This window comes from Streptopelia decaocto (assembly GCF_964273445.1).
Source record: "Streptopelia decaocto genome assembly, chromosome: 2".
NCBI lineage: Eukaryota > Metazoa > Chordata > Aves > Columbiformes > Columbidae > Streptopelia > Streptopelia decaocto.
In genome coordinates, this window is record NC_138655.1 from 62969603 (window position 1) to 62993656 (window position 24054).

General features: G+C 41.5%; 2 protein-coding genes across 2 annotated transcripts; one reads left to right on the forward strand and one right to left on the reverse strand.

Moving 5' to 3' along the window:
• On the forward strand, positions 1-7382 carry ACOT13 (acyl-CoA thioesterase 13). Its single transcript, XM_082045018.1, has 3 exons — positions 1-148; positions 4335-4519; positions 6658-7382. Exons 1-3 carry the CDS (start codon positions 68-70, stop codon positions 6812-6814), a joined length of 423 nt encoding a protein of 140 aa, XP_081901144.1. The 5' UTR covers positions 1-67; the 3' UTR covers positions 6815-7382.
• Positions 7383-14370: 6988 nt separating this feature from the next.
• Positions 14371-22159, reverse strand: LOC309436113 (uncharacterized protein C6orf62 homolog). The gene is made up of 5 exons (XM_082045017.1): positions 19911-22159; positions 17811-17987; positions 17275-17397; positions 16224-16358; positions 14371-15669 (listed from the first exon to the last, which is right to left on the reverse strand). The coding sequence occupies exons 1-5, from the start codon at positions 20037-20039 to the stop codon at positions 15544-15546; spliced, it is 690 nt and encodes a 229-aa protein (XP_081901143.1). The 5' UTR covers positions 20040-22159; the 3' UTR covers positions 14371-15543.
• Between the last annotated feature and the right edge of the window lie 1895 nt (positions 22160-24054).

Here is a 24054-nt window from a genome sequence, read left to right on the forward strand (position 1 = left end):
AGCTCCTCCCGCCGGGGTTGTGGTTCCGGGGCGCAGGCGGCTGGGTGACCCTCGGGCGGGGGGCAGCATGGGGTTGACGATAGAGTCCCTGAAGCAGGCTATGAAGTACATGGTGGAGTCGCAGGGCTTCGACCGGGTGCTCCAGAAGGTACGGGCGGGCCGGCGGGAGGGGCACGCGGGAGGGCCTCCCGCCCGGCGCGGCCGTTGACGGTAGCGACAGCTTCTGACTGGAGACACGCCGGTTCGGCCGAGGTGGGGCTGCTTGTTCGAAGGCCGGCTTTTCCCCTCGGGGAATAAAAAGCTGCACCGAGGGAATGTCAGGAAGATGTGCCAGGGGAGGTTTAGGTTGGACGTTAGGAAAAGGTTCTTCAGCCAGCGGGTGGTGGAGCACTGGAACAGGCTCCCCAGGGAGGTGTCACGGCCCCAAGCCTGGCAGTGTTCAAGAAGAGACTGGACAAGGCCCTCAGACACATGGTGTGAACTGTGGGGTTGTCACATGCAGGGACAGGAGTTGGGCTCGATGATCCTTGTGGATCCCTTCGAACCCAGGACATTCTATGAGGTGTACTTTCCTTACAGGCGGTCTCACAGCCTGAGGCTCGGCTGAGGCCTGGTGAAGCTGTGCTGTCTGGCCAGGGCAGTGCCCACCTCAGGCACTGCTTCGGGTGGGCAGCAGCGCAGTGAGCGGTGCCCCAGGGCCAGGCCGCCCAAGCTGCGGGAGGCCAAGGCCTGCAGTGGGTGGGTGGGTGGGTTAGCTGAACCCCAACTGCCATGGGGTGGCTGTGGGCACATCAGGAGCCCGGGCGTGCAGGCCTGCCTCTGCCATTGCTTTTTCACAGAATCACAGAGTGGTTCGGGTTGGAATTGACCTCTGGAGATCATTTGGTCCACCCCCACTGCTAAAGCAGGTTCACCCAGAGCAGATCACACAGGAGTGTGTCCAGGTGGGTCTTGAATGTCTCCAAAAGAGGAGACACCACAGACTCTCTGGGCAGCCTGTTCAAGTGCTCTGGCACCCTCAAGGTAAAGAAGTTTCTCCTCATATTCAGATGGAACCTCCATTTTCCCTGGATTCATGATTTACTAACAGGAATGTGGGGCCCTGGCGGTAATGCACAGTAGAAAACACAGTTATTACTCAATAACTCTTTAAATACACTGCCTTCCAGTACCTCTCAGAAGACAAAGATTGTGCTGAATAGCCTTACCATGAGGTGTTTAGTAACTAGTATTCTCCTCTTTGTAGTACCTGTGACTTAGCTAACTTACAGGATTGTGAAATTATGATTTATTACTCTTCTCTGTCAAAAAAAAAGAAAAAAAAATAGCTTGTTATAACATCTGACATTTCACCTGGAAGTCAGGCCAAAACCACAAGCACTTAAGTGCTCTGTGAGCTCCTAACAAGACTCAGTATAAACAAATATATTTGACTGGTACGTCTCTAATGTAATACTACCTCAATTCTCAACTCAAGTTGAAATGATGTTACTGTGTCTTCTTAAATTTTGCAGTGTGCAGCTGATGTGTTCTCAAGCTGCTGTGTAGGATGGTCCTATGAAGTAGTTTTAGTGTTCTCATGAAATTTAGCAATGTTAGAATTCTCCATGTAATTTCTGTTATATTTCTTTTATTTCTACGAGGACAGGCTGAGAGAGTTGTGGTTGTTCAGCCTGGAGAAGAGAAGGCTCCAAGGGGACCTTATGGTGGCCTTTCAGTACTTAAAAAGGGGCCTGTAAGAAAGATAGAAACAGACTTTTTAGCAATGATTGTTGTGATAGGACAAGGGGTAATGGTTTTAAACTAAAGGAGGGGAGATTCAGGCTAGACAGGAAGAAGAAATTTTTCACAGTGAGGGTAGTGAAACACTGGCCCAGGTTGCCCAGAGAGGTGGTAGATGCCCCATCCCTGAAGACATCCCAGGCGAGGCTGAACAGGGCTCTGAGCAACCTGATCTAATTGCAGATGTCCCTGCTCATTACAGGGGAGTTGGACTAGATGAGCTTTGAAGGTCCCTTCCAACCCAAACTGTTGTATGATTCTGTTTATTTGTGTAACTGTGACATGGAATGATGCAGTAAATATATCTAAGAAAGCCAACCATATCCAGATTTATATGTTTTGCATTGTAAAAGAGCAAGTGTAATATTGGAAGCATGTTTTTATTGACAGGTCCATGATCTGATACATTTAATAGAAAGTAATTATTTGCAAAGCAACTGTCCTTGTCTTGTTTCCCCAAGACATTTTGGTCTTGTATATGAAAAGTATAAAGCCTTAAATTCAAGAAGCTCATTTATTTGTGGAGCTCAATTAGTTCTTAGTCAACTCTTCACTGTGGTAACTTTACTCTCCTTTTCCTTAAAATCCTATCAAGTGGAGAGCAAATGCGGTATTTCAGCTCATAAGGGTAACTGGCTAGAAGTGAGCCTTGGGAGACAGGCTTCCTGCTTTGCTCCAGAATACTTTTAGACTTTTTGTGCAATCTCCTTCTAGAATTATGATGCTATGAACATAACAATAAAAGTATAGTTTTGTTTGAATTTTAAGTATATGATGTTCTTCTGGGAGGTACCTGAAGCCTTTCTTACCATAACTAAATATGACTAAAGATTTTTCCTGTTCTAGAGAAGACAGATTTCAGTCTGAAACTTTACAGCTCCTGCATCAGACTTAGTTTTTGGTTTAATTCCAATGTAGTATCTACATAGGGCTTAACGACTGTGGTTTTTAAAGCTCTTTCTCCAAAGAAGTAGAGCATCGCAGTAGTGGCTGAAAGCCAAAGCAGCATACTGTTCGCTGAGGTAGACGCGTGGGAGGACTGGCAAGAAGAGCTGTGAAAAGTACAAAGCAGCAGCTCTGGCTGTGTAAGTCCTGGAAGCATTAAAATACTGAGCTGTTTTCATCAAGGAGAGCAGGCAGCTAGTGCCAGATCAGAGCAACAACAAATGAAACCAGATGCTTTCCTTGCCTGGCTGATGGATTGGAGCACTCTGACGGCAGTGGAAAATATCTGCTCCCACTGTCAAGCGTCAGTAAAGTCCTCATTAGAAATTCCATCAGAAATTTAGGCCTCCAGTCAGCATGCCTGTTTAGGACTTGGGATTTTCATTGATCAAGGTGCTGTTTCTATATTAGGACACTGCCTCTGTGATTTCCCCTCTACTTAATTCCAACTTTTTCCATTCGTAGATTGATTGTGTACTGTGTCATCATTTATCTTAGTATCATTTCTCTGCAAAATCTGGATAAACTTTGGCCTATCAGAAAGGGACGTTGGCTGAAACGGAGTTCTTACCCTGCATTATAAATGAGGAATAATGAAGCTGGAGACATTTCAATCTTAATTCTCTTTAAGATTAAAAAGATTTAAGTCAGCTCCATTGATACGGTATGGAAACATTTAAGTTAAAAAAGAAGAGTAAAAAAAAATACAAAATTAGGAGGAATTATAATAAATATTATACTCACATTTAACTTGTGATCCAAGTACTTCAAAGTCGTAGTTGTAGGTGTAAATATATATGTTGAACTTACCCCAGGTTTGCATTTGCTTTCAGATTTTGAATATCTTTCAGACTTTGAATACAGTGCAACTAACTAAAAAAAACTTGAAATAAAAAAGATTTTAAAATAATGAATTGCAATAACTTATTGGTCTCAGAGATCCAGCTTCTTGTGTTGGTTACACGGGGAAGTGTGATACCATAGGTGTACTGTAATTTTTCTGTTTAACACCTATGGGCTGGAGTAAAAGTGCGTATGCAAGTCATGATGCTGTAATACAGTGTGATACAGCCTTGGATACTTCTACCCAGGATTATGAATTTCAGGTAAGGGAGGCTAATTTGATTAGCATTTCCAAGGCTTATTTCAAAATACTGATTTCTTTTTACTGAGGTTGCTCTAGTTTAATGATTAATTAATTACTGTCAGTCTCATTTCCATTTTGTGAACTAATAAAGACACTTTCACAGCTATGGTACACACAGAGCAGTTTCGTGTTCTATCTAATCTGGCTTTTCAGTCACAGATTAAAGCAAAAGGAAAATTGGAGAGGAATGTCGTCTTCTGAGCAGTTCCTGAGAGCACAGCAAGTATTGAAGTTTTGTTAAGCTGTCAGTTTAAATATTTATCTACACTAGAAGTACAAATTCTTCTAAGGCTCAGATATGGAAATACCTGAAGTGACAGCTGAATTACTAAATTTTCCATCTTTTAATTTGTCCCAGGAATTGAGAATTTAAAAAGATTTACTTTCAGTTTAACTCAGGGTAGTATCAGGCGTTGGTACTGTTGTCAGTAAGTTTTTTATTCTTTTTTTGGTTATACAGGTGAAACTTCTTTCTGCAACTCCTGGAAAAATTGTTTGTGAAATGAAAGTAGAGGAGGAGCATACAAACAGATTTGGCACATTACATGGAGGCTTGACAGCCACACTTGTAGATGTGGTGTCAACAGCAGCATTGATATACACAGAAAGAGCAGCGCCTGGGGTCAGTGTGGACATGAACATCACGTAGGTATCATCCACCATATTTACCAGAACACACTAACGTTTCTTCTCCTAACACGGTGTCGACTCCATTGTATATCATTTCGACACTGTAGTGCCCACTTAAAAAAGGTGTTTTCTTTGGTTTCAGAAGTCTTGTTTTGATGAGGGGGGGAATGTACTTAAGGGTATTGCCATTTAGTTGCAAAATTTGAGTTGGACTTTAAGCTTTTCTTTGTTACATGCATGTAAGGGTCCCTACGCATTCCTACACAGAATGTTGATACATGGTTAATTTTAGTCTTATGAAATTGGCTCAATTTCTGTCTTCTCTTGTGAAGATATGTTAGAATGCATCCTCAAACACCAAAATCTAAGGTAAGCAGCTTTCTATAAGCCCCTTTTTTAGTATTAGTCCATAAAATACTAAAACAGGAAACAGTTTAGCTCTGTTGTGTGCACACATAAAGGGTGAATTACAGATTGAATCAGTTTCTCACTGGGGGAAGATTCCTTTGCTCTAGGTCATTTCAAGGTAGTTTTATATTGAGAATAGTTCTTCCTCTAATGCAAATTTAAAGCGCTGTGTCTTAAAAAAAAAAAAGTTCTGAAACCTTTGATCATGTCAGCTTTGCTTCATTACTTTTAATGAAGAGATTATGACTGATTGGAACTAAAGTAATCCTACTTGAAATAACTAGCACAGAGCATTAAAAATTTTAGTAAAGTAACCCCTCGTCAAAACTGTCTTTAAATGTTAAATTTAAAAAAGCTTCAAAAGTGTGTGGGGAGTGATCTGGGTCTTTGCCAGGTTTGCTCCTTTACCCCCAGCACCCTCCGATTTCTCCATTGGGCAGGTGGGACTGGAGCATCTATTTAAGCTTTATACTACCACTGTGATTACCAGGAAATGAGAACCTGAAATTCCTCTATGATTATGTATTTTTTCCCTACAGTAGTATAACAAGAGGCCAAAATCTAAATTATTTACACTATCAAGTATGCCTATTCAGATACATAAAGGTTAAAATAGGTTAAGAAAGTGCTGTCTCTAGAGTTGATCCAAAATGACTGAGTAGCATAACCTTTAGGAAATGTTATCTGAAGCAATATTAATAGCTTTGTTTAATGCAGACTACTGCTTTCAGTGAACAAGTCATATTAGATAGCAAATATTGCTATAATACAACCTTTTCCTTTTTGAGAAAGAGCTTTTTAAAAGGCTGTCATGAGGAAACTATTTCAGTAATGGGAAGAACAGAGAGAAACAGAGAAACTTTTTTTTTTTAATCACAAGAGGATCAGCAGTAGCCTCTGAGAATGAACTAAGATTGAAACCCTGCTTCTGTCAACTAATGGGGCTTGCAGTACATCAGCATTAGGTGTGACTGACATACTTTTGACATGGTGTCACATTAAAAAAGACTGGCTGATGAAATTTATCTCAATAAGATTTATATCCCTCAATTATACATTCTGCTTTGTAATATTGTTTCCTTGCTTCAGATCATGGTTGGATCCTGTTCCTCCTAATTCTTTCCAGCTGTTTTGTGGGGGAATTTCTTCCTATTCTCTGGAGAGTGTATTTTAAAAGCACACCCTCCTATTCATGTAAATAAAAACAGTTATCTAATTAATGGAAACAGCATTAAACCTGGGAAGTCTGAAGGCCTCCCAGATTTCCATGACTTTTCTCTGACCAGGGTATGGGAAGCAGTTAATCTGTTCTTAGGTTCCATGCAGAAATGACCTTCAGGAGCCTTTGTAATGGAGACATTTTGCAGCTCAACCCAGCATACTGGTTTAGAAAGGCTGTAGGGAACCAGCAGTGGCTGGAATAGGACTTGGAGCTGAATTTTTAACTGAGGTCTTAGATATCCAGTTGGTTTCTGTTCCAAAATGGACTTTTCCTTAGAACCAAGCCAATGGGTTTCTTTCTATCCTCCATTTTCTCAGAGAACTCTTACACTGAATTACCACTGAAGTACTTAGAGGAGCTCAAGGACTCAAGAAGTGGGAATTTGCAAGCAGGCTGTTAGAGGGAGATGTGTCTTTATTACTCACTTTTGCTAATTCCCTTCATGATAATCTAAAATACAGAAATATTCTTGGATTTGTACTCTATACAGCCTCTTACCTGTTAATTTTGTTCTTCATTGAAGATATACTTCTGCCGCTAAGATTGGAGAAGAGATACTGATTACAGCTCAGATTTTGAAGCAAGGAAGAAATCTTGCATTTGCCACCGTGGATTTAACAAATAAGGCATCGGGAAAGTTAATTGCACAAGGTAGACATACAAAGTATATAGGAAATTAATATAAGAAAGTAATTTAAAAATAATTATGTTGGGCTTAAGAATCCCATATAGAATTGTTTTCTCATTTATGCAGTAAGACATTATCTGCATGAAGTTGCAATAGTTTATGTAAAGTAAATTAGTCTCACTTCCATAATAAATGAACAAATTTCTTGTTTATCACCAGTATTGCTACAGGCCTAAAATTAGTGCCTATTTTGGGATGAACAACACAGTATGATAGCATGGGGATGCATCTAGCTATTTTTGGCCAAGCTAACAGAAAGGAAGAGTCTTTGGACCAGCCATATGGCTTATCAGCATGACAGTGTTTTAAGAGATCTGGGTGTTTTTGCCTGTGGTGTCATTGTGTGACAAAGCAACCCTGTCTTCAGGCCCATCACAGTCACGTGCAGTCAACACTGTATATGCTTACAAACTAAACTACCCATTCTGTAAGATGATTGTACAGATTTTCTATAACATAGCGTGAAACAGGTTTGAAAGCGTAAAGCAGGCTAATACGGAATGTAATTTACTGATGCGGTTACAAGCTCAAAATTATTCAATAAAGCTTTCTGAAACTACCTTTTAAAAGATTATTTAATAGTTTTGTAACCTCTTTGCACAACGTAAAAGCTTACCAGCATGGAGTGGTTGAGAGTGAGTGTGGTGGAACCCTTGTATCCAAATTCACCTGAGAGATTAAATCTGTCATTCCAGAATGTGAAAATGCGGTTATATCATCCATGCTTTTTAACTCTACGTACACGAGTTTCTGGCTATATTTGTTTCAAAAAATCATCAGCTGAGAGTTAGAGATGTATCAAAACAAATTTGGTGAGACTTTCATCAGGCTAAGGCTGTAGATTATTTGACTAGGGTTGAATTTGGTGGACATAATCTGCTGTTCATCAGCTGAAGACTTGTCTCCTCATGCACTGTTGTGGACAGGTTTAACTGCATTCCTCAAACTGATGACAAACAATCCTTGGCAAGGCTATCACACTGTAATAAAAACAGCGATGCTACATACGCAGTTCAAGTTTACATAAACCGTAATCTTAGTTTTTCTGCTGTAGTGGAGATTTGGAAAAATTAATCTACACTAGTAAAGGGCATGCATAATTTTGTCGTGGGGACTGACTCACTGTCTCTAGTGATTTGAATTTTGTAATTAAATGTGCAGTTAGGCCACTTTTTCGTGCATGCCTAAACCTAAAGAAATAATTTCCAATTAATAAAGTGACCTGTTCATGCAAACTGATTTTCGATATGAAGTTGAACAAGTTTTTAATATATCAGCAATCTTTCCAAAATGGATTTCAAACAAGTGATATAGTTGGTAACTTACCCTTCTAGTGGAAGTTCTCTAAAAACAATACCTACAGTGGGCTTTTGCTGCAAGTTTAGAACAGTCTTTCATGGTATATACAACTAAAGTTTTTTCCCTGAGGTTCTCTTGAAAGCGCACATGGCTTACATGCCTGTGGCTAGTTAAACTTTTAATAGTAGCATCCTCCCTTCAGCAGTACATTCGTAATTATTTTTCCCCAGTGCTTGCACTCATGCTCAGAATCATCCCTGAATCCCATTTTGTAGAAACACAATGCTTTGCTAAAGCAGTTCTGTGAAGACGGTTATTACAGGAGCAACCTTTTTTGTTTTAAGTCTTTGCTCAGCAGAACTATATGCTTCACTGTGTTGTTTCTGACTTTACAGCTTCCTCTGCCTGGAGATCAATTATGAGTCTTAAGCATCTCCAGCTCCTCTATAATTTCTAGAATAAACAAACAGAGAGGATCCATCATAGCATGATGTCATACCTAGTTGGTTTAGCAATTGCTGTTCTGGTCATCTTTGTGTTATCATGTTCTGACAACTCCAGTCAGCTCATTCTTACATTGACTGATTTTCTTCCATAGGTTATCCATGTAGTAGAGTGTAAGAGGTGAAGGAAATAGAAATGAGGATTAAAACTGCTCCCCCAACTACTATAAACCCACTCCCTTCTCTGGAACACAAGAGTGATTTTGACTATTTGAAATAAAAGGCAGAGGCTGAGAATGAAGGAGGCACCGGATTCAAGAAGCACCAAAAGATTTAGAATACTTGGGCTTGAGCAGCTTGGGCTGCTCTGTCCTAGTGCAGCTGTCCCACTGCAACTTAGTATGACATCGCTCAATCAAAGCTGGTTGCCTCGGGAACCTACCAGAGTTAAGTGATCTCATTCTATCACTTAGCATTCATCATTTCTACATAATTACAATTGAAAAGTGTCCAGGCAAATTAAGAATGGCAAACCTCAACACAGAAACTATATCCTCCTGTTACCATTTGAGCCTGGCAAGGACTGCTGCAGGCCAAGAGAGAAACTGAAAAAAACCACAACCCACTTCCTGAGCTAACTAGTGAAGTCCCTTCTATCTTAATAACAGACTATTCAACAAGAATATTTTAGTGCTGCCTAATTAATAAGAAAGAGGGACATCATTAATATGCAAGCCACTTATTTTAGAAGCAGTTCATTAAACTGATTATTTTAATATGACCTTGTCTGTTATCCCTCTACCACCAGCAGCATGCTGACCTCATAATTTATTTTGCAACTTAATTTAGGCTTGAAGATGATCGTAGAAGGAATTGTGACCATTGGTCTTGCTTAGCTTTGGCAGTAAATTGTCAAACATCAGACTTAATATTTGAAGGTGTTCTTTACTGATTTCACCCTAACCCAGATTTTGAAAAATCTCTATCTTACCTTAGCTGAGTCTGAAAAGAAGTAACAGAAAACAATCATTGTAATAAAGCCAAATGGCACGTGGTTCAACCTGGCATCAGAACAAACATTTCCTGTGGGGTTGACCTGGTTCCATCACTGCAGATTTAGGTATAATTCCCTTACAAGCAAGCAAATAAGGTGACTTGATGAGATCACCTTGTGATTCTTATTAGTATACCAGATTACTTATGCAATAACTGACAGACCTCTGTAAGCTCCATATCTTACAGCTGCAAATAAGAATGTCCCTCCCATATTGTGCAGGGTTTTGGGTTGTTTTCCACCCCCCCTCTTTTTTTTTTTTTTTTTTTTTTTTTAAACATATCAAACACCTACACCATAGTCCTTGATGTCTGGAGGTCTCCTTACAGAGGAGACTTTTCACATAGCAGTATGTGACATGTTACGGAACAGTTTGCCTCTATCAGTGAGAGTAACTGCAACTTCGCACTTCACACAATATATTGGTCAGCCAAGTGTTTGGTGCTGGTTTCACGTCACCCCTATTGCACAAATGCATCCAGACTGACAGCCAAGTATCTGCACCATGGTAGAACTGTGCACTGCAGATCCCTTGAGAAAACGAGGAATTAGAGTCATTCCCGCTGGCATTTAAAAGCAAGACTCCAGATACTAATCAGGGCAACTACTAATCACAGGTGAAGGTGCTGTGAGGATGGATTCAGTCACTAAGAATTCCAGCTCTTGGGAAGAAGCAACTTGTGATAAACTAGGGAGAGGAAGGGGTAAGGAAGGACATTACTGCTGAAACAAGTGTTAAACCACCAGGACTCCTTGTTCACCTTTCAGTTTGAGGCACCTGTCACAGGGGTCTCATGGCTAATCTGCCAATTTAATTACAAGCTAGTTGGTTTACAATTCTCAAATTGGCAAGCATTACCACCTAAAGGGAATGGGGGAGGTGGGGAGAATTAGGCTGTTAAGTAACTGTTCTGAACAGCAGTTCTATTCAGCTTCATTGACTGGCTCTGAGCCACTACCAAGGCATATGAAAGAATTTCCAACAGCATTTTATCACTATTTTAGAATTTGCTGCAGAAATTTGCAGAAACCATGTAGCCAGTTGAAAGAAACACCAAAACCTCTCCCTTGCCTCTCCATGGGAAAGAGGAAAAAAGAACTTTGATTCCTGCTTGGCAACTTACGAGTTCAGGGACAAAGGCATTTATTATGATTCTGTAGTGCATTCACTGAAAAACTGCTGTTAGCAGATTCCCCAGGTCGCAGACTGCCATGGTGTGGGACACTGCAGCATATACAATTCTTACCTGAACATAAACACGTTACCTGCAAGTTCTAATTAAACAAGACAACATTGGCTATCCTCCAGAAAAACAAAACAAAACCACATGCAAACCACACACCCCACCGCTTTTGTTCACCAAAACAGTACCTGGGGCTGTACCACAGTAGAAAGAGTCTGGATCTTTGATGATTTTTTTTTTTGCTTAAAAGCAGTAGCTGCTCAAATAGATTGCAAGAGTCCAAAAAAACAGCTTGTAGAGCGGGTGCTCTAGCATACAGTAATTGTCCTCACATCAAGGGACCTGTCCATATGTAAATCCTTTCCAAGCAGAACTAGGTCACAGGTATCTTCAGCCCTAAAAAGCATTTCAGTCAGCTATGCAGAAGAAAAATCACACTCACGTATCACTTAGCTTGCTTTAGATAACCCACAGAGCTGGCGCAGCCTTCCACAGCCTCAGCGCGGAATGGTCAGAGCCTTGCAAATGCCCAGCTGCAGCGCACAGATCAGCAAGTGGTACTGACTACTGCAGATGGAACTACAGTGTTCCGGAAGGCAGAATTCATCTGTACTCCACGAACAGCACAAGGAAGATTTAAACACCAAATTAATACAAAGCACCAAGCCCCTGTGCACTACAGCAGGGAAAGAGCTGATGGAACTCCAGTTCTAGTGCAGAGGCTCCCTCTGTCTGAAGTGTTTATCTCCCACTCACACTGAACCTTGCAGCGAAGTGGCAGCAAGCTGGCAGGTACAGAAGAGGCCTTGCTTTCACACCACCAGCATAGCATCAAGTAGCACAGGTGCAAAAAAAGGCCAAACCTATACACAGGAATGTCCTTTTTGTGCACTAATGATCCTAAGGGACAAGTAACAACATTGGCCTTACGGTTTGGGAAACAAAATTACTAGAATAAAAAGTTAGATTGGTTCCACAAAAGGAATTCCAGAATAAACACTACTCAGGCTACTACCATCCCTCAAATGTGCAAGCTAAACTTTTTTTCCTTTTGTAAAACACTATTAAAGCCCTTTATTATTTCATGCCAGAAAGCTGTTCCAGAATCTGTAGGCTTATACAGCTTCTGAATTTGCTGCTGCAGTAAATGCAAAAATGGGGGAAGCTTTTCCAGGCTAATGAAAGAAAACAGCAATTAAGTAAACTCATAGCACATCTGTCTTCTTAGTGGATATAAGCATAGTCTAGTAGTTGACTTCAACAACTATCATGCTAGTGGCAGGAACCTTAGTGTAATCTTATATTAATCCTATAACAGTCCATTAGTATAATCTCACACTTAAAAGAGCAAAAAACCCTTACGTGAACATTCTCACTGTTTAACCACCAGAGATCCAGATTTAACAGGAGGTGGCATTCATTAACTGCAAGTAATCTAATGACTCAGCACATGACCAGTGACAAGCGAAAGAAAATGCTGTGTCCTCCCAGCAGCAAAACAGGAACAGGCAGGGAAAGATGCCTGTAGAGGTCACAAGCTGGGAGTATGTACAAGAGGCAGGAGTTTCAAACCTGATACAGGTGCCATAAAGTAATTTTAAAACTAATACATTATGCCTTAATGTGTCAACAAGATGTGGTCATTCACAAGGACTAGAGCACTTACCTGTAGTGAACTGGTCCTCTGCTTGTTTTGTATTTTGGAAGTACAGATCAAGTATGTCTTTCAGAGATGTAATATTTAAAAAATTATAGAAAATTGTAATTGGCAAAATCAGCACCTTTCTACCAGCTCTGTTTCTAATAGTCTTAACATCTCGCTATGCAAAAAAAAAAAAAAATAAACTTGCAGCAAGAGATCATTAGCTTGATCTAAAAGCTTTAAATGCTGAAAGAGTAGTTCCAGTTTAAGTAAACTTTTTAAGAGAAACACTGAATAATCCGATTATGTTTCTAGTACCTGTTTTATCACCTAACACAGCAATTTAAGTGTAACAAAACAGCTTTCAAGAAGCAATTTATGCTTCAGACACGTGACAAAAGGGCATCAACTCCCAACTAGCTACAGGCATATTACATTTGGGCAACACTTACACAAGCCCTTCTGCCCATCTTATCGTATTTTTGGTAAAACCTGTGCAGCTGATGAAGCTTGAAAAGTGAAGTGAAACTATACAGCCACATACAAGCTATGACATTCAAGAAGTTTCTCATCATCACCTGGGAAGCACGTGACACAAGCTTCCCTTCACCAGACACTTCATTTAGGTGCATATTTAATAGGCCTCCATCTACTTCATTTTGCTGCCTTCACATTTCTCCCTGCCCCATTCACACTTGCCAAGATCACATGACAAATACTCAAGCAATAGCCTGGTAAAACTCCCATATACAGGTTAGATTTTGAGCATATTTCAATTCTTGGGATTAGCATACCCAAAGGAGCAACACAAGGAGCTGACAGCAGGTAGTACCAAAAATTCTTGTGTTATAAAAGAGCCATTTCTGATTTAAAAACGGCTCCACTGAACATACTAGGTTTACACAGCTGTAAACTGTGCTTTTTAAGCATTAATTTTGAGAGAAAACCTATACTTCGAAGTTAAGAAAGCCTACCAAAAAGCCACTAAGCTGGTATAAAGAAGGCCTGAAACCAAAAGCCAGATATTATAAACTGCTTCCATTCAGTTTTGAAGCGCATTTCGCTGAAGAACATTATGAGACTGAACTAGATGTTCCACTGAGAAAGAGTGGGACAACTTGAAGTTTAAACTTTTCCCTCAAAAGAGACACCTTTCAAGGATGCCAAATGATTTCAGAACACACTCTCACACACTTCCCGGAGATTCTTATGCTCTGAAGCCTATTGTTCCTGTTTATCTTTTTTCACACAATGCAGATGCCTATCGACCCAATCTGATAGCACAGCAAAGGCATAATGTTTGTTAGCTGGGTTAATAAAATTATGTTCTCCCAAGAAAGTACAGTGTTATTTAACTCTAGGATCACTGTCAAGAACAACTTGATAGCCTGTGCATCTTATGCAACTCATACAAAAAGTATGTAATTAAACCGAACAGGTTGTTCCATGTAACACAGAGAAATAAAAACCTATTTCAAGCTTCATGTGGACACCTGGTATCACGTCTTACAGTCCATTCAAAGAAAAGACGCTTACATTTAGCTAGGAAATTAAGTACTATTAGCAAGTATGGTGGTTACTAAATATTCCGGAAAGTCTTCGGATTCTGTAGAGCAGCATTTTCAAAATATTTCTTTGTAACTTAAGGCATTTATTAACACGAAGTTGCAGCTTTCAGACGGTGTTTTTCTAGTGTGCTCCAGTTTAACCTGTAGGACCTTATAACAAAAGAACTAAAAAACAGTATGTAATTGGATTATTTCTGACAGCTACTTTTCAAAAGAAATATATTGCCTGCATATGTAAGAACACCTTTGCCACTCATCTTTGTTAATCTTAACATTTCACAGTCTGTACATTTTCAATATTTGCAGTGGGTGACACTGTCAAGATGTAAGACGCTAAAAAAAATCAATTCATAGGATCTCCATAAAGAAAGCCAGTCATTTTTCACCTAATTTATTTAACTTTCATTTTTTTCCAATTCCAAACAAAAGCTAAATACAAGTTTTAAACAGGTAAGCACTAGTTTAATCCAAAGGGAGCAGGCTTATGCAGTTTTACTCCAGTAAAGTACTCAACCCTCAAGCAGAGCTTTCTGTCATCAAAACTATACAGTAGTCTTCCTTTTATCATTGCACAATCTTAAAATGTTCTGTCAGAACCAACTTTTGACACTCCAAACACTATTTTACATTGGTTTATAATGTCTATTCCAAAAGAAAACAACCTCAATGGGTTTTCCGTAAGAAATGTTTTAGAAACCAGTATTTCCTGCACAGTTCACCTGCAAGTTTACAAGTCTCAACTCTCAAGAAAAAATAATCCTCTACCAACATTGTTTCAGCAGCTATTATTTTACTTTATTTTTAGCTGCTTTAGCAACTTCAGACTCCAGGTCTGCCTCATCTGTATGAATGCATCCAACTCAAAAGAATACTTTCATACAGTTATACAGCAACTTGGGGAAAGAGATCCAAAACCAAAGTGCCAGTAAACTTAGACGTGGCCCAGCAAAATAAAAGAGGCAAAAAATGCCTAAACATTAAATGAGATGCTTTTTTTTTTAAAAAAAGAAAGATTTCTTTCCCACACTTCCTATTGTAATAGCCACTTCTCTGTTCACTAAAATGAGTGATAGTGCTCTTTGATACAATCATTAACAGCAAAGCTATAAGGCTTTTATACCCGTTACATTCACTTCTCACCCTCCAAATACTGATGGTTAACATTATAGATGTTAAGGGGCATGACCAGCACAAATGGGAACACCACCACAAATGATCACCTTGTGCTTTCGGATACATTTGTTTCAGTGTACAGTCCCTTCATTTCACATTTTAGTAAGATGCTGATGCAGTGCAGAAGTGTGCAGAGCATCCTCTCTTTCACAAGGTCCATGCAGAAAACATCTAAAAAAAAAATTGTAAAGTTCTGAGATACAAATGACAAAAAAAAAATCCAGGATGATCAAGTTTCACAATGTATAGTTCTGAACATGAGTCCATTTTCTTCTAAATTCTGAAAGAATAAAGTGGTGAGGAAAGTGAAAATCCACTGCTGCATTCTGTGATCTTCCCCATTTTGCTGGCCAGTACCTTACTCTGGCATGTAAGGACGGAGGTGGTCCTCAATGGTACCAACCGTCCAGTGAGTGAGCTGCTCCTGTGGCAGATACAGGCAGATGCTGCATAACTTGAAGATTGTAGCTTTGTTTTTTGGAGTCTAGAGGCAAAGAAAAAAAAAAACCTATTAAACATGAAGTTAACTCAAGAATAACAGGCAGTCCCCTAGCAGATCCAACCCAGTTATTAGGTTGCTGCTGGTTGTGGAGGAACAACACAGGCATTTAAAAGCCACAGTTTCATCTGTATAAACAGTCTGAACTCAAAACTAGTCTGTGACCTCTAATGCCCAAAATATTTTCACTATTCTGTTCATTCTTCACTTGAATGATTTTTGTAATATCACCCAAATTAAACCAATGTTTTAATCTTTCCAAAACACTGTTAAGTCTATTTCAGAACTTATTTGATTTTTAATACAAGAACATTAAAGTAATTCTATGTGAACACATCTGCAGTCTGTAGCTAGTTTTCATATGTGTGAATCAGATTCATAGTGCAAGTTTCCTCTGAAACTGCTGAAATGTGAGCATGAATGCATGATCAATTTTTCTACTTGAGTATTTTGCAATAAAATAACTGATGTTCCCAAGAAGAAAACACATTTTATGATTAAAACATATGCATTAAAAAGAGGAACAAAAATATGCTTACCTGCAAGTGCTGTCTGTCAATGAAGAGAAACACTGACTGGTTAGGGTTGTTGACAACAATTCCAGTCTTGTCCTTTCGGCTCAGAACATGCAGAAACTGTTTTTCGTAGTCACCATGATGAAATTCAAACTTGGCCTGCATTGTGTGAGGGAGGGGAATAAAATATTCACTAAACTGAAGCTCACATAACTAGTTAATTTCCTTCAATCTGGGGCTTTACAACCACTTCTGTTTCTTTCCTTTTCTCCTCTATGAAAAGCAGAAATCAGGGACCACAGTGAAAATGATACACTTGAGCTGTGGCACAATGTAAAGAACTGCCTAGTTTCATTCTGCCAATGCAGCTATTAGTCATTACAATGACATATTAACAGCTCAAAAGGTACAACTTTAAATATGGTTTTATATATGTAGTTAAAGGTGCAATTTTAATTGCATATATAAAACCAGATTTAGCTTGTTCTGTCATAAAATCCCTGAGCGTCAACAATACAGCACATTTCTTCCAGTAACTTACTATTAATACAGAACCAGCATAGAAAATAGATAAAACATCATTCAAAAGTCTGAATGTAAACAGCTAAAGCTGGTGACTGAAAAAATAATCCAAGATGTTTAAAATTTAAGGCAAAGTTATAATGCAAAAATTCCATTGATCTCAGACCCTCTTCCATCTTACAAAATACCGCAACTTGGGATACTCACAGAATCTTAATGACACCGTCATAGTTAGACAAAGATTCAAGTGTACTAAGAGCCATATCTGATCCACTTCTACAAATACTAACATGGCATATGTATTTACCCATACATGCCACTTGTAAAGGGTCCTTCAGACACTTAAATTTTCCAAGCACTAATATAACAGTGCATAGAGGAAGCAGAATTTGGCATTCAAAACATTTACTGCTTTACAAATAAAAACAGACAACATACTTTTTAATGGCCACAGAAGTCACATATTATCAACTTCTTGGTTAAGAGAGAGTAGTTATGCTCCCTTCAGGTGTAAGTTACTTATTGAAGTTAAAAAAGAGAAAAAAAAAAATACCTGAACAGGCCTAAAGGGTTCATCAGATCCCTTCCACCGAGAAAACAGGAGACAGACTATCTTCTCAATATCGTTACGAGGCCAAAGAATGAAGTCCATCTCCTGGGTACAGCCGATCACATCCTGTAAACAGCAAAATTCCGTACTTACAGTCCCTCCATTAGTCAAAGACACAAAGAAGCAACTTATCTGTACAGGCACATAATTTAAAGGTGGTACTTATTACCATGTTTGTGTCATTTTCCATTTGTATTACTCACAGTAATACAAGGACAGCAAGATGATGTAATTCTCAAGGCATATTTGAATGAGACAGATGAAAAGTAAATCTTGAGCATTACATATTTACACAAAATTACAGAATACATGTGCTGTTACCCTTCAACCTGGACCCCACAAACACAGGCCCCCAGAACCCTTGTGCAGCAGAAGAGCTGAGAAAAATCAAAACAGCAGGATTATCCTTAACATTCACCAAGAAAAGCACAAGTGTTGAAAACAAACTAAGAGTCAGCCATTGTAAAGAGTAACTTTACCCTGCGCATAGACTGGTAGCGGGGTGCATGAAGCTGTACTACATCCTTCTGCAGAAGCTCTAAGGAACTTTCCAAAGAATAGCTGGAATCCCGCACACCTTTCAGGATATTTTCTTCATAATTATTGGTCATGACTGGTATCACTTCAGACACTTCAAAAAGCGCTGACTTTTTCTTCTACCAAAAAAAAAAAAACCCCACGGGTTACATTAGGATTACAATCCTTTTTAGGCAATTATAGATAACAGTTTATTTCAGAATTTGTGGTTTTGTTAGCATACACGTATGAAATGCATATCTCAAGACTTTGACACAAACCACATTAAAATTAACATGCAAACACTTAGAAATTTAACAGAATCAGTCCAACAACTTTTTATTACAAAAAAGTTGAACATGTTTTTGTAGTCTCCAAAGACATGAATCTACATACCAATCATGCAAACATTAAGGCTGTATCTAAACGTTAACAGCACCACCCTTTCATCACACAAAATACATGATTTGGGGCTGACCAAGAGCCCTCTATCAAGCTTCTCTTCACAAATCAAGTAACCTTTTTCTCCTCTTGCGATACTTTAAAGTTGGCCGTTTCATAAGAGTGAAGTCTTTAAATGCCACATTTGGTAACAATTGGTGATCGAGATCCAACCAGAAGTTAGCTACAAGCCATAACCTCCTCAAAAAGGACTATTTTTATTTGCTAAATAACTTTTATACTCACTACAAATATTTCAATATCTCTCAAGCAAGGCAAAAACATTATGGGGAATTTGTAAAAACAGTTTTTGCTGTACGTAAAAGTCACTTAAAGTTGTAATGTCTCCTTCTAACAGTTTTCTTATAGCTCATAAAAAGCCTTGACCTATTTAAGGATCACATGACAGACAAAGCATATTTTATCACATAACCCTCCACACTCCCAGACAGAACAGACATAACAGGCAACTATATGCTGAACAAGCTACGCTGAGCTAAATGCCTACTTCAAGCAAACTGGTACTGGATGGACATCTTCAGTTCACTGTGATAAGTGAATTTTACAGGATTTAAAACAGATACACAATAAATTTCTACAAAGCAGCCAGAGAGGAGTACGAATGCTCCAACTAAAACCACTGAAGTCATTATCTAAGAAAAATCTAATTGCTACCACTGCTTAAACATTCATATTTCTCTTTATTACTACAAGACAGTACCAAGAAATTACATCCCACTATATCCATGTCTGTTTGCAAAAAACAAAAGCAAATTGGAGTCAGAAATGTTAAAGAAATTAAAATTTAAGTTGTTCAGAGTCCTTATTAAAAAAAACACATAACTATTACGGTGAATGCAAAAACTATAAATTTGAGGGGATTAAACTATTTCAGTGCTCATCTACATGCATTTCCTGCATTATCTGCTATGTTGGTATTTGCCTCGACCTTCACTTCCCCATCATTTGCTCAGCACATTCACTTACTATAAGCATCTACTTTTATTCACCTGTGGACAGAAACTCTCCTACAATTCCAGTTAGCTTCAGAAATACCAGCAGGCTCCCCAGGTTGGCCCAGACACACAGCAAACACCAGCTCCTTTTCGCCCTCCCCCCTCCCTCCCAAAACAACAGCAGCAGTTTCACGTGTGCCAGTGCACTGAGGCCATTTCAATATCGCATTTTGCGACTCCTCACTTAAACCGCCAGGTCCTCCCTTCTGCTTTAACCAGATAAACGCAGGAACTTTAGCAATCGCTCCAGCCAGGTCTGCCTTTTCAACTCAACTCTTCATAGACAACAATTCTGCAATTCAGACCCCAATAAGGCTTAAAGAATTACAGTATTAACTTCAACAAATATTTATCGAATACAGAAGTTACCAAGTAATCATCTAATGAGGCACTGACACCCCCTGCATTACAAAACTGCAAACATACAAAAAGCCAAAATGACAAACGTGAAGTAAACATTACGGCAATCAGCAATGAAAAAAAAGAAAGTCAATGAAATCTATTAAGGATAAACTGTAAGATGGAATTAGGCAGCAAGACTTTGCACAGCATAGTTAACATGCATTGGAATAGACAACACAGAGAGAAACATTAAAACGAAGTTACCTTGTCTTTGAACACAAAGGCAATGTACATCTTGAAGTCAAACTGGTCAGCTAAAGATTCTTTTTTCTTTCTAAGCTGAGCACGAAGTCTGTTCAGAGCTTGTTTCTTCCGGGAGTTTGGGTCCCCCATTTTGCAATATAGGTGGTACTAAAGCCTTTGGAAACTGTTGCTAAACTATGGGCACCTTTTCGTAAGACTCAAGTACAACAGAAACAAGTCGTTTTACTCCTGCTAATACGACTGAACAGATAAAATGCGAATGTAACCCAAAACCGCACCTCCGGCAATTTTTTAGGAGAATGTCGTATCAGAGGGGCCAAGAAACAAAGTAAGTAGTTGTCCAGCCATGGCTGGACAAGAGGTTTTACAATAAATCAAGGAAAAAAAAAAAAAAAAAAAGAAGAAAAAAAAAAAAAGAACAGTTTAGCTGCAGGAATAAGTGTGGGTAAGAATGAAAAAGAAAAAAAAAAATTTATCACAATTTATGTGTACAATAAAAAGCAACTGGCACAAGCCCAATCCATGGGGGGGTACTTTTGCTCTGCTTACAAAAAAAAAATGAAGCTGAAATCACAAATTGCGTTTTACCCCAGCCAGATTCATGACTCCACTGATTATTATTCTCAGCTTTCCACTATTGCTATGTTGCCTTTTTTTCTTTAAAATTATTACACTTGGTGGAGAGCAGAGAAAAGGGTGCAGAGAAGGAGTGCACATCCTGGGAGATATAAGATTTCTCTGCCAACAACAAAATCAACTACAGACAACACAGCGCTGGTTTGCAGGGGAGCAAAGAGAAAAAACAGCGGAGCCATTTCTAACTTCATCCTGCTCATCATCAGGCACATCATCACCCTGAGGCTGCTGCTGCCAAAGAGAAGAGGGATCATGATGGCCACAGATGAGGGGCAGGCAGGGGTTGAAGGGGCAGTATTATCTCACCTAGAGACTAAAACCCAACCCAGCGCCCCAAACCTGGGCTCCTTTACGGGTGGGAGAACCCTACATCCCCCGACACCTCACACGCTCCCGAGGCTGCTGATTCCCGGGGGATCCTTCTCTCCCCGCCGCTGCTGCGCTGCGCAGCGAGCACGGTTAGCCCAGGCTGTGCATGGCAAACGCTTCTGGCTTCTCCTGAGGCCTCTGTCTCCTACACGAGCTAGCGGAGGCTGCAGCGGGTGGCCTGTGCCCGGGGCACCCCCAGTAGCACGGCGCCTCCCCTCTCACTTCATGGTCAGGATTTGGAAAACATGGAGAGTTTCGTTCCCAAAAATTTTCGGTGCCCAAAATTTTCGCGAGGTTTTTTTTTTTTACTAATTGCAAGCCTAGGCTGCAATTCTAAACCTCTAAAACACCCTCCCCACTTAAAAAAAAAAAAAAGGCAAATCCCCAATTATCAGGTTATTTTCTTCCTCTCTCCAGACATTTTTTCCCCTCCCCAAGGTGTTTGATTAGTCGAGGTTAAAAAAAAAAAAGTTTTTCGGTTAGCAAATCTGTCAGACCAGGTTAAGAAAAGGGGGTAAAGTATACCCCTTTCTCTCCTGACCAAAAAAAAAAAAAAAAACAAAAAACAATTGAAAAAGAAAGGAAAACAAAAACAACAACAAAAAAAGGAGCCCCTCCCAAAACTTTTCCCCCCAACTTAAGCAAGAGACTGAGAGACTCGGGCAGGAGGCCGAGAGCGCGGCCCGCTCGCTACCCGCAGCCGGCGGGCGCAGGAGGAGCAGTGGAGGCGGCGGCGCTGCTGGCAGCACGGAGAGGAGCCATGTCAAGATAAAGCCACGAAGCCACGGAGCCCCCCCATCCCTGCCGCAGTGGACACGGTGACCGGGCCGCCCGCTCTGCCGCTGCTCGGCCCCAACCTGGTCCCCATAGTCTAGCTCAGCGCCCCGGTGCCGGGGAGTGGGGAAATGGTGGCGGAGAGAGGAAGAGGAGAAGGAGGAAGAGGCGACGGCGGAAGGTGGAGGAGGAGGCGGCGGCGGCGGGTCCCTGCGCTAGTGGCTCCCACGGAGGGCGGCGGGCATAGAGATCCCGGAGCGGCGGCGGAGCGTGGTCGGAAAAAGGACGAAAGGGCTGAGAGCCTCTCTTCGCCCACGCGGCCCCCGGGACGTCCTCGAAGGTGGCGGGAGGAGAGAGCGGGAGCGCCGGGGTCTGCGGCTGAGCCTCGGCCCGGGAGCGAGCGCGGAGCGGAGCTGCGCCGTCAGCACCGACCACTCAAAATGGCAGCGCCTGAGTCACACAGGCGCCGCCCTGCCCGCACCGCGCCACAGCGCTCTGCTGGCGCGTACCAAGTGCTCCGGTTTCCCGGGGGGGAAACAGAATCTTGTGCTCCAGGCAGGAAGGCTCAGAGATAACTACACTAGCCATAGACGCTCCCTGTGTGGCGAACGATAAAAGCGAGAACAACAGCGGCAGAGCATCCCCCAGCCGCCGCCACGCCGAGAATCCGGGTCGCGCTTCCCTGCTCCTTCTCCCCCCGCACTGCCACTCCTCGTGTAACCGCCGTCATGACCCACGTGATGCTGAGTCGGGCACCGCCCGCGGGACAAGGACCCGGATGGAGTTGCTCAACGGAGTTCCGGGGGGGGGCAGGGAGCGTTGCCTGTCCCCCCTCCCCTGCCGGAGGTGGTATCTGCCCGGGGCCGCTGTCCCCCGCTCCCCGCCTGCGACAGGCGGCTCTTTGCCAAACTCGGACTTTTCCTCCCCTGCTGGGGTTTTGTCGTAGATAAAGTGAATACTTAGACTTGATTCAGCCTTAAGCGCCCCACTGTTGTTGGAAGACACAAGGTTTTAAGTTTTGCAGTGGTGCCTTGTGTTTAATTTCGTTCGCTGGGGTTTGTATTCAGCCCAGCGTGCTTCGGTGAAGTAAACTGTAAATAAATTAAAAATAAATGCAGCCCTTGACCCAAAGCTGTCGGGGTGATGGTGTGCCTCCAGCGCCGCTCTTGCAGCACAGTCCCGTGCACAGCCGTGTGTGACAACGTGTGTTCCCTCATTTATATACCTGAGGAATTGATGTTGTGGAGACGCAAACCTACTCCTGGGAGAAAAGCAAAGCGTTTTCATTTCTGTGCCAAAAGCAGAGACTCGCGCCTCCCACCTTTCACCTTCCCTGCAGCGACAGAGGAGACAGGACACGGCTTTACCTTGGGATGGAACCACCATCTCCGTGGCCTGTCCCTCGTGTCTTGCCCAACCCGTGCCAGGGAAAGCCTCGTCATCCAAAACTGCCCAGACTGGAGGTGCTGCTAAAATGCTGGTTCGCCCTGTGCTGCTCCAGAGCGCGCCAAAGGGCTGCGGGCCAGGCACAGGCTGCCGGGGAGGGTGAAGGTGTCGCTCCCCCCTCCCCTCTGTAAACTGGAGCCTGTGACTCACTGAACTGCAACGATATTAAAAAGATTACAAAGGGGAAGACAAGCACGGTCACCGTCTGTCTCACTGTATTGTGTTTCAAAGCCCGTGGTGCTGACATTCTCCCATAATCTCCAGTAGATTTCAGTCTTTTTTTTTTTTTTCCCCTTGGTCTCTGCTTTTACTTGTCTCTGCTGTTTTCCCTTGTTCTCTCCTGACCCGTCACATTCTTTATTCCCCTTTAGCGCGCGTTTCCTTTACACACACTTCCCCTTGGACACCCCGTTGACTTTTCCTCCTGCCTGTCTTGTGGTGGGCAGCTGCCATGGCTCAGTCCTTAGGCCTCATTGTCTTCACCCAGCGTCAGTCGGGCCCTCTGGTGCAAACACTCCATCTTGCCTCCCCTGTCACAGGCACCACCCAGAACGCTCCCCTCTCGTTTCAACAGGAACAGAGCTGAAACAGATTATTTTTTTTTACCCACTTACAGAGTGCTGTTCACCTCTAAGGGCAATGCCTAATGAAAATAACCCCGTATCTGGAGGCAAAAAAGCAAGGCATCTAAATAAGAGTATTATATTAGCTGTGCACTGCTGGGACTATTGCAGAATGCCAACATTTTTAATCGGTAATATCAGCCTGGCCTCAACGAGAGCTGTGTTTAGACACCTGCTTTTTCACTCCAAGCGGTTTTGCTTGCTGAGCTGCCCTGTACGGCATTTTGCGCCACAGCCTGACATTCTCTTCGGTGCCCGCTGCTATTTTAAGCTGTGACTCACACTTGGCCTGTGAC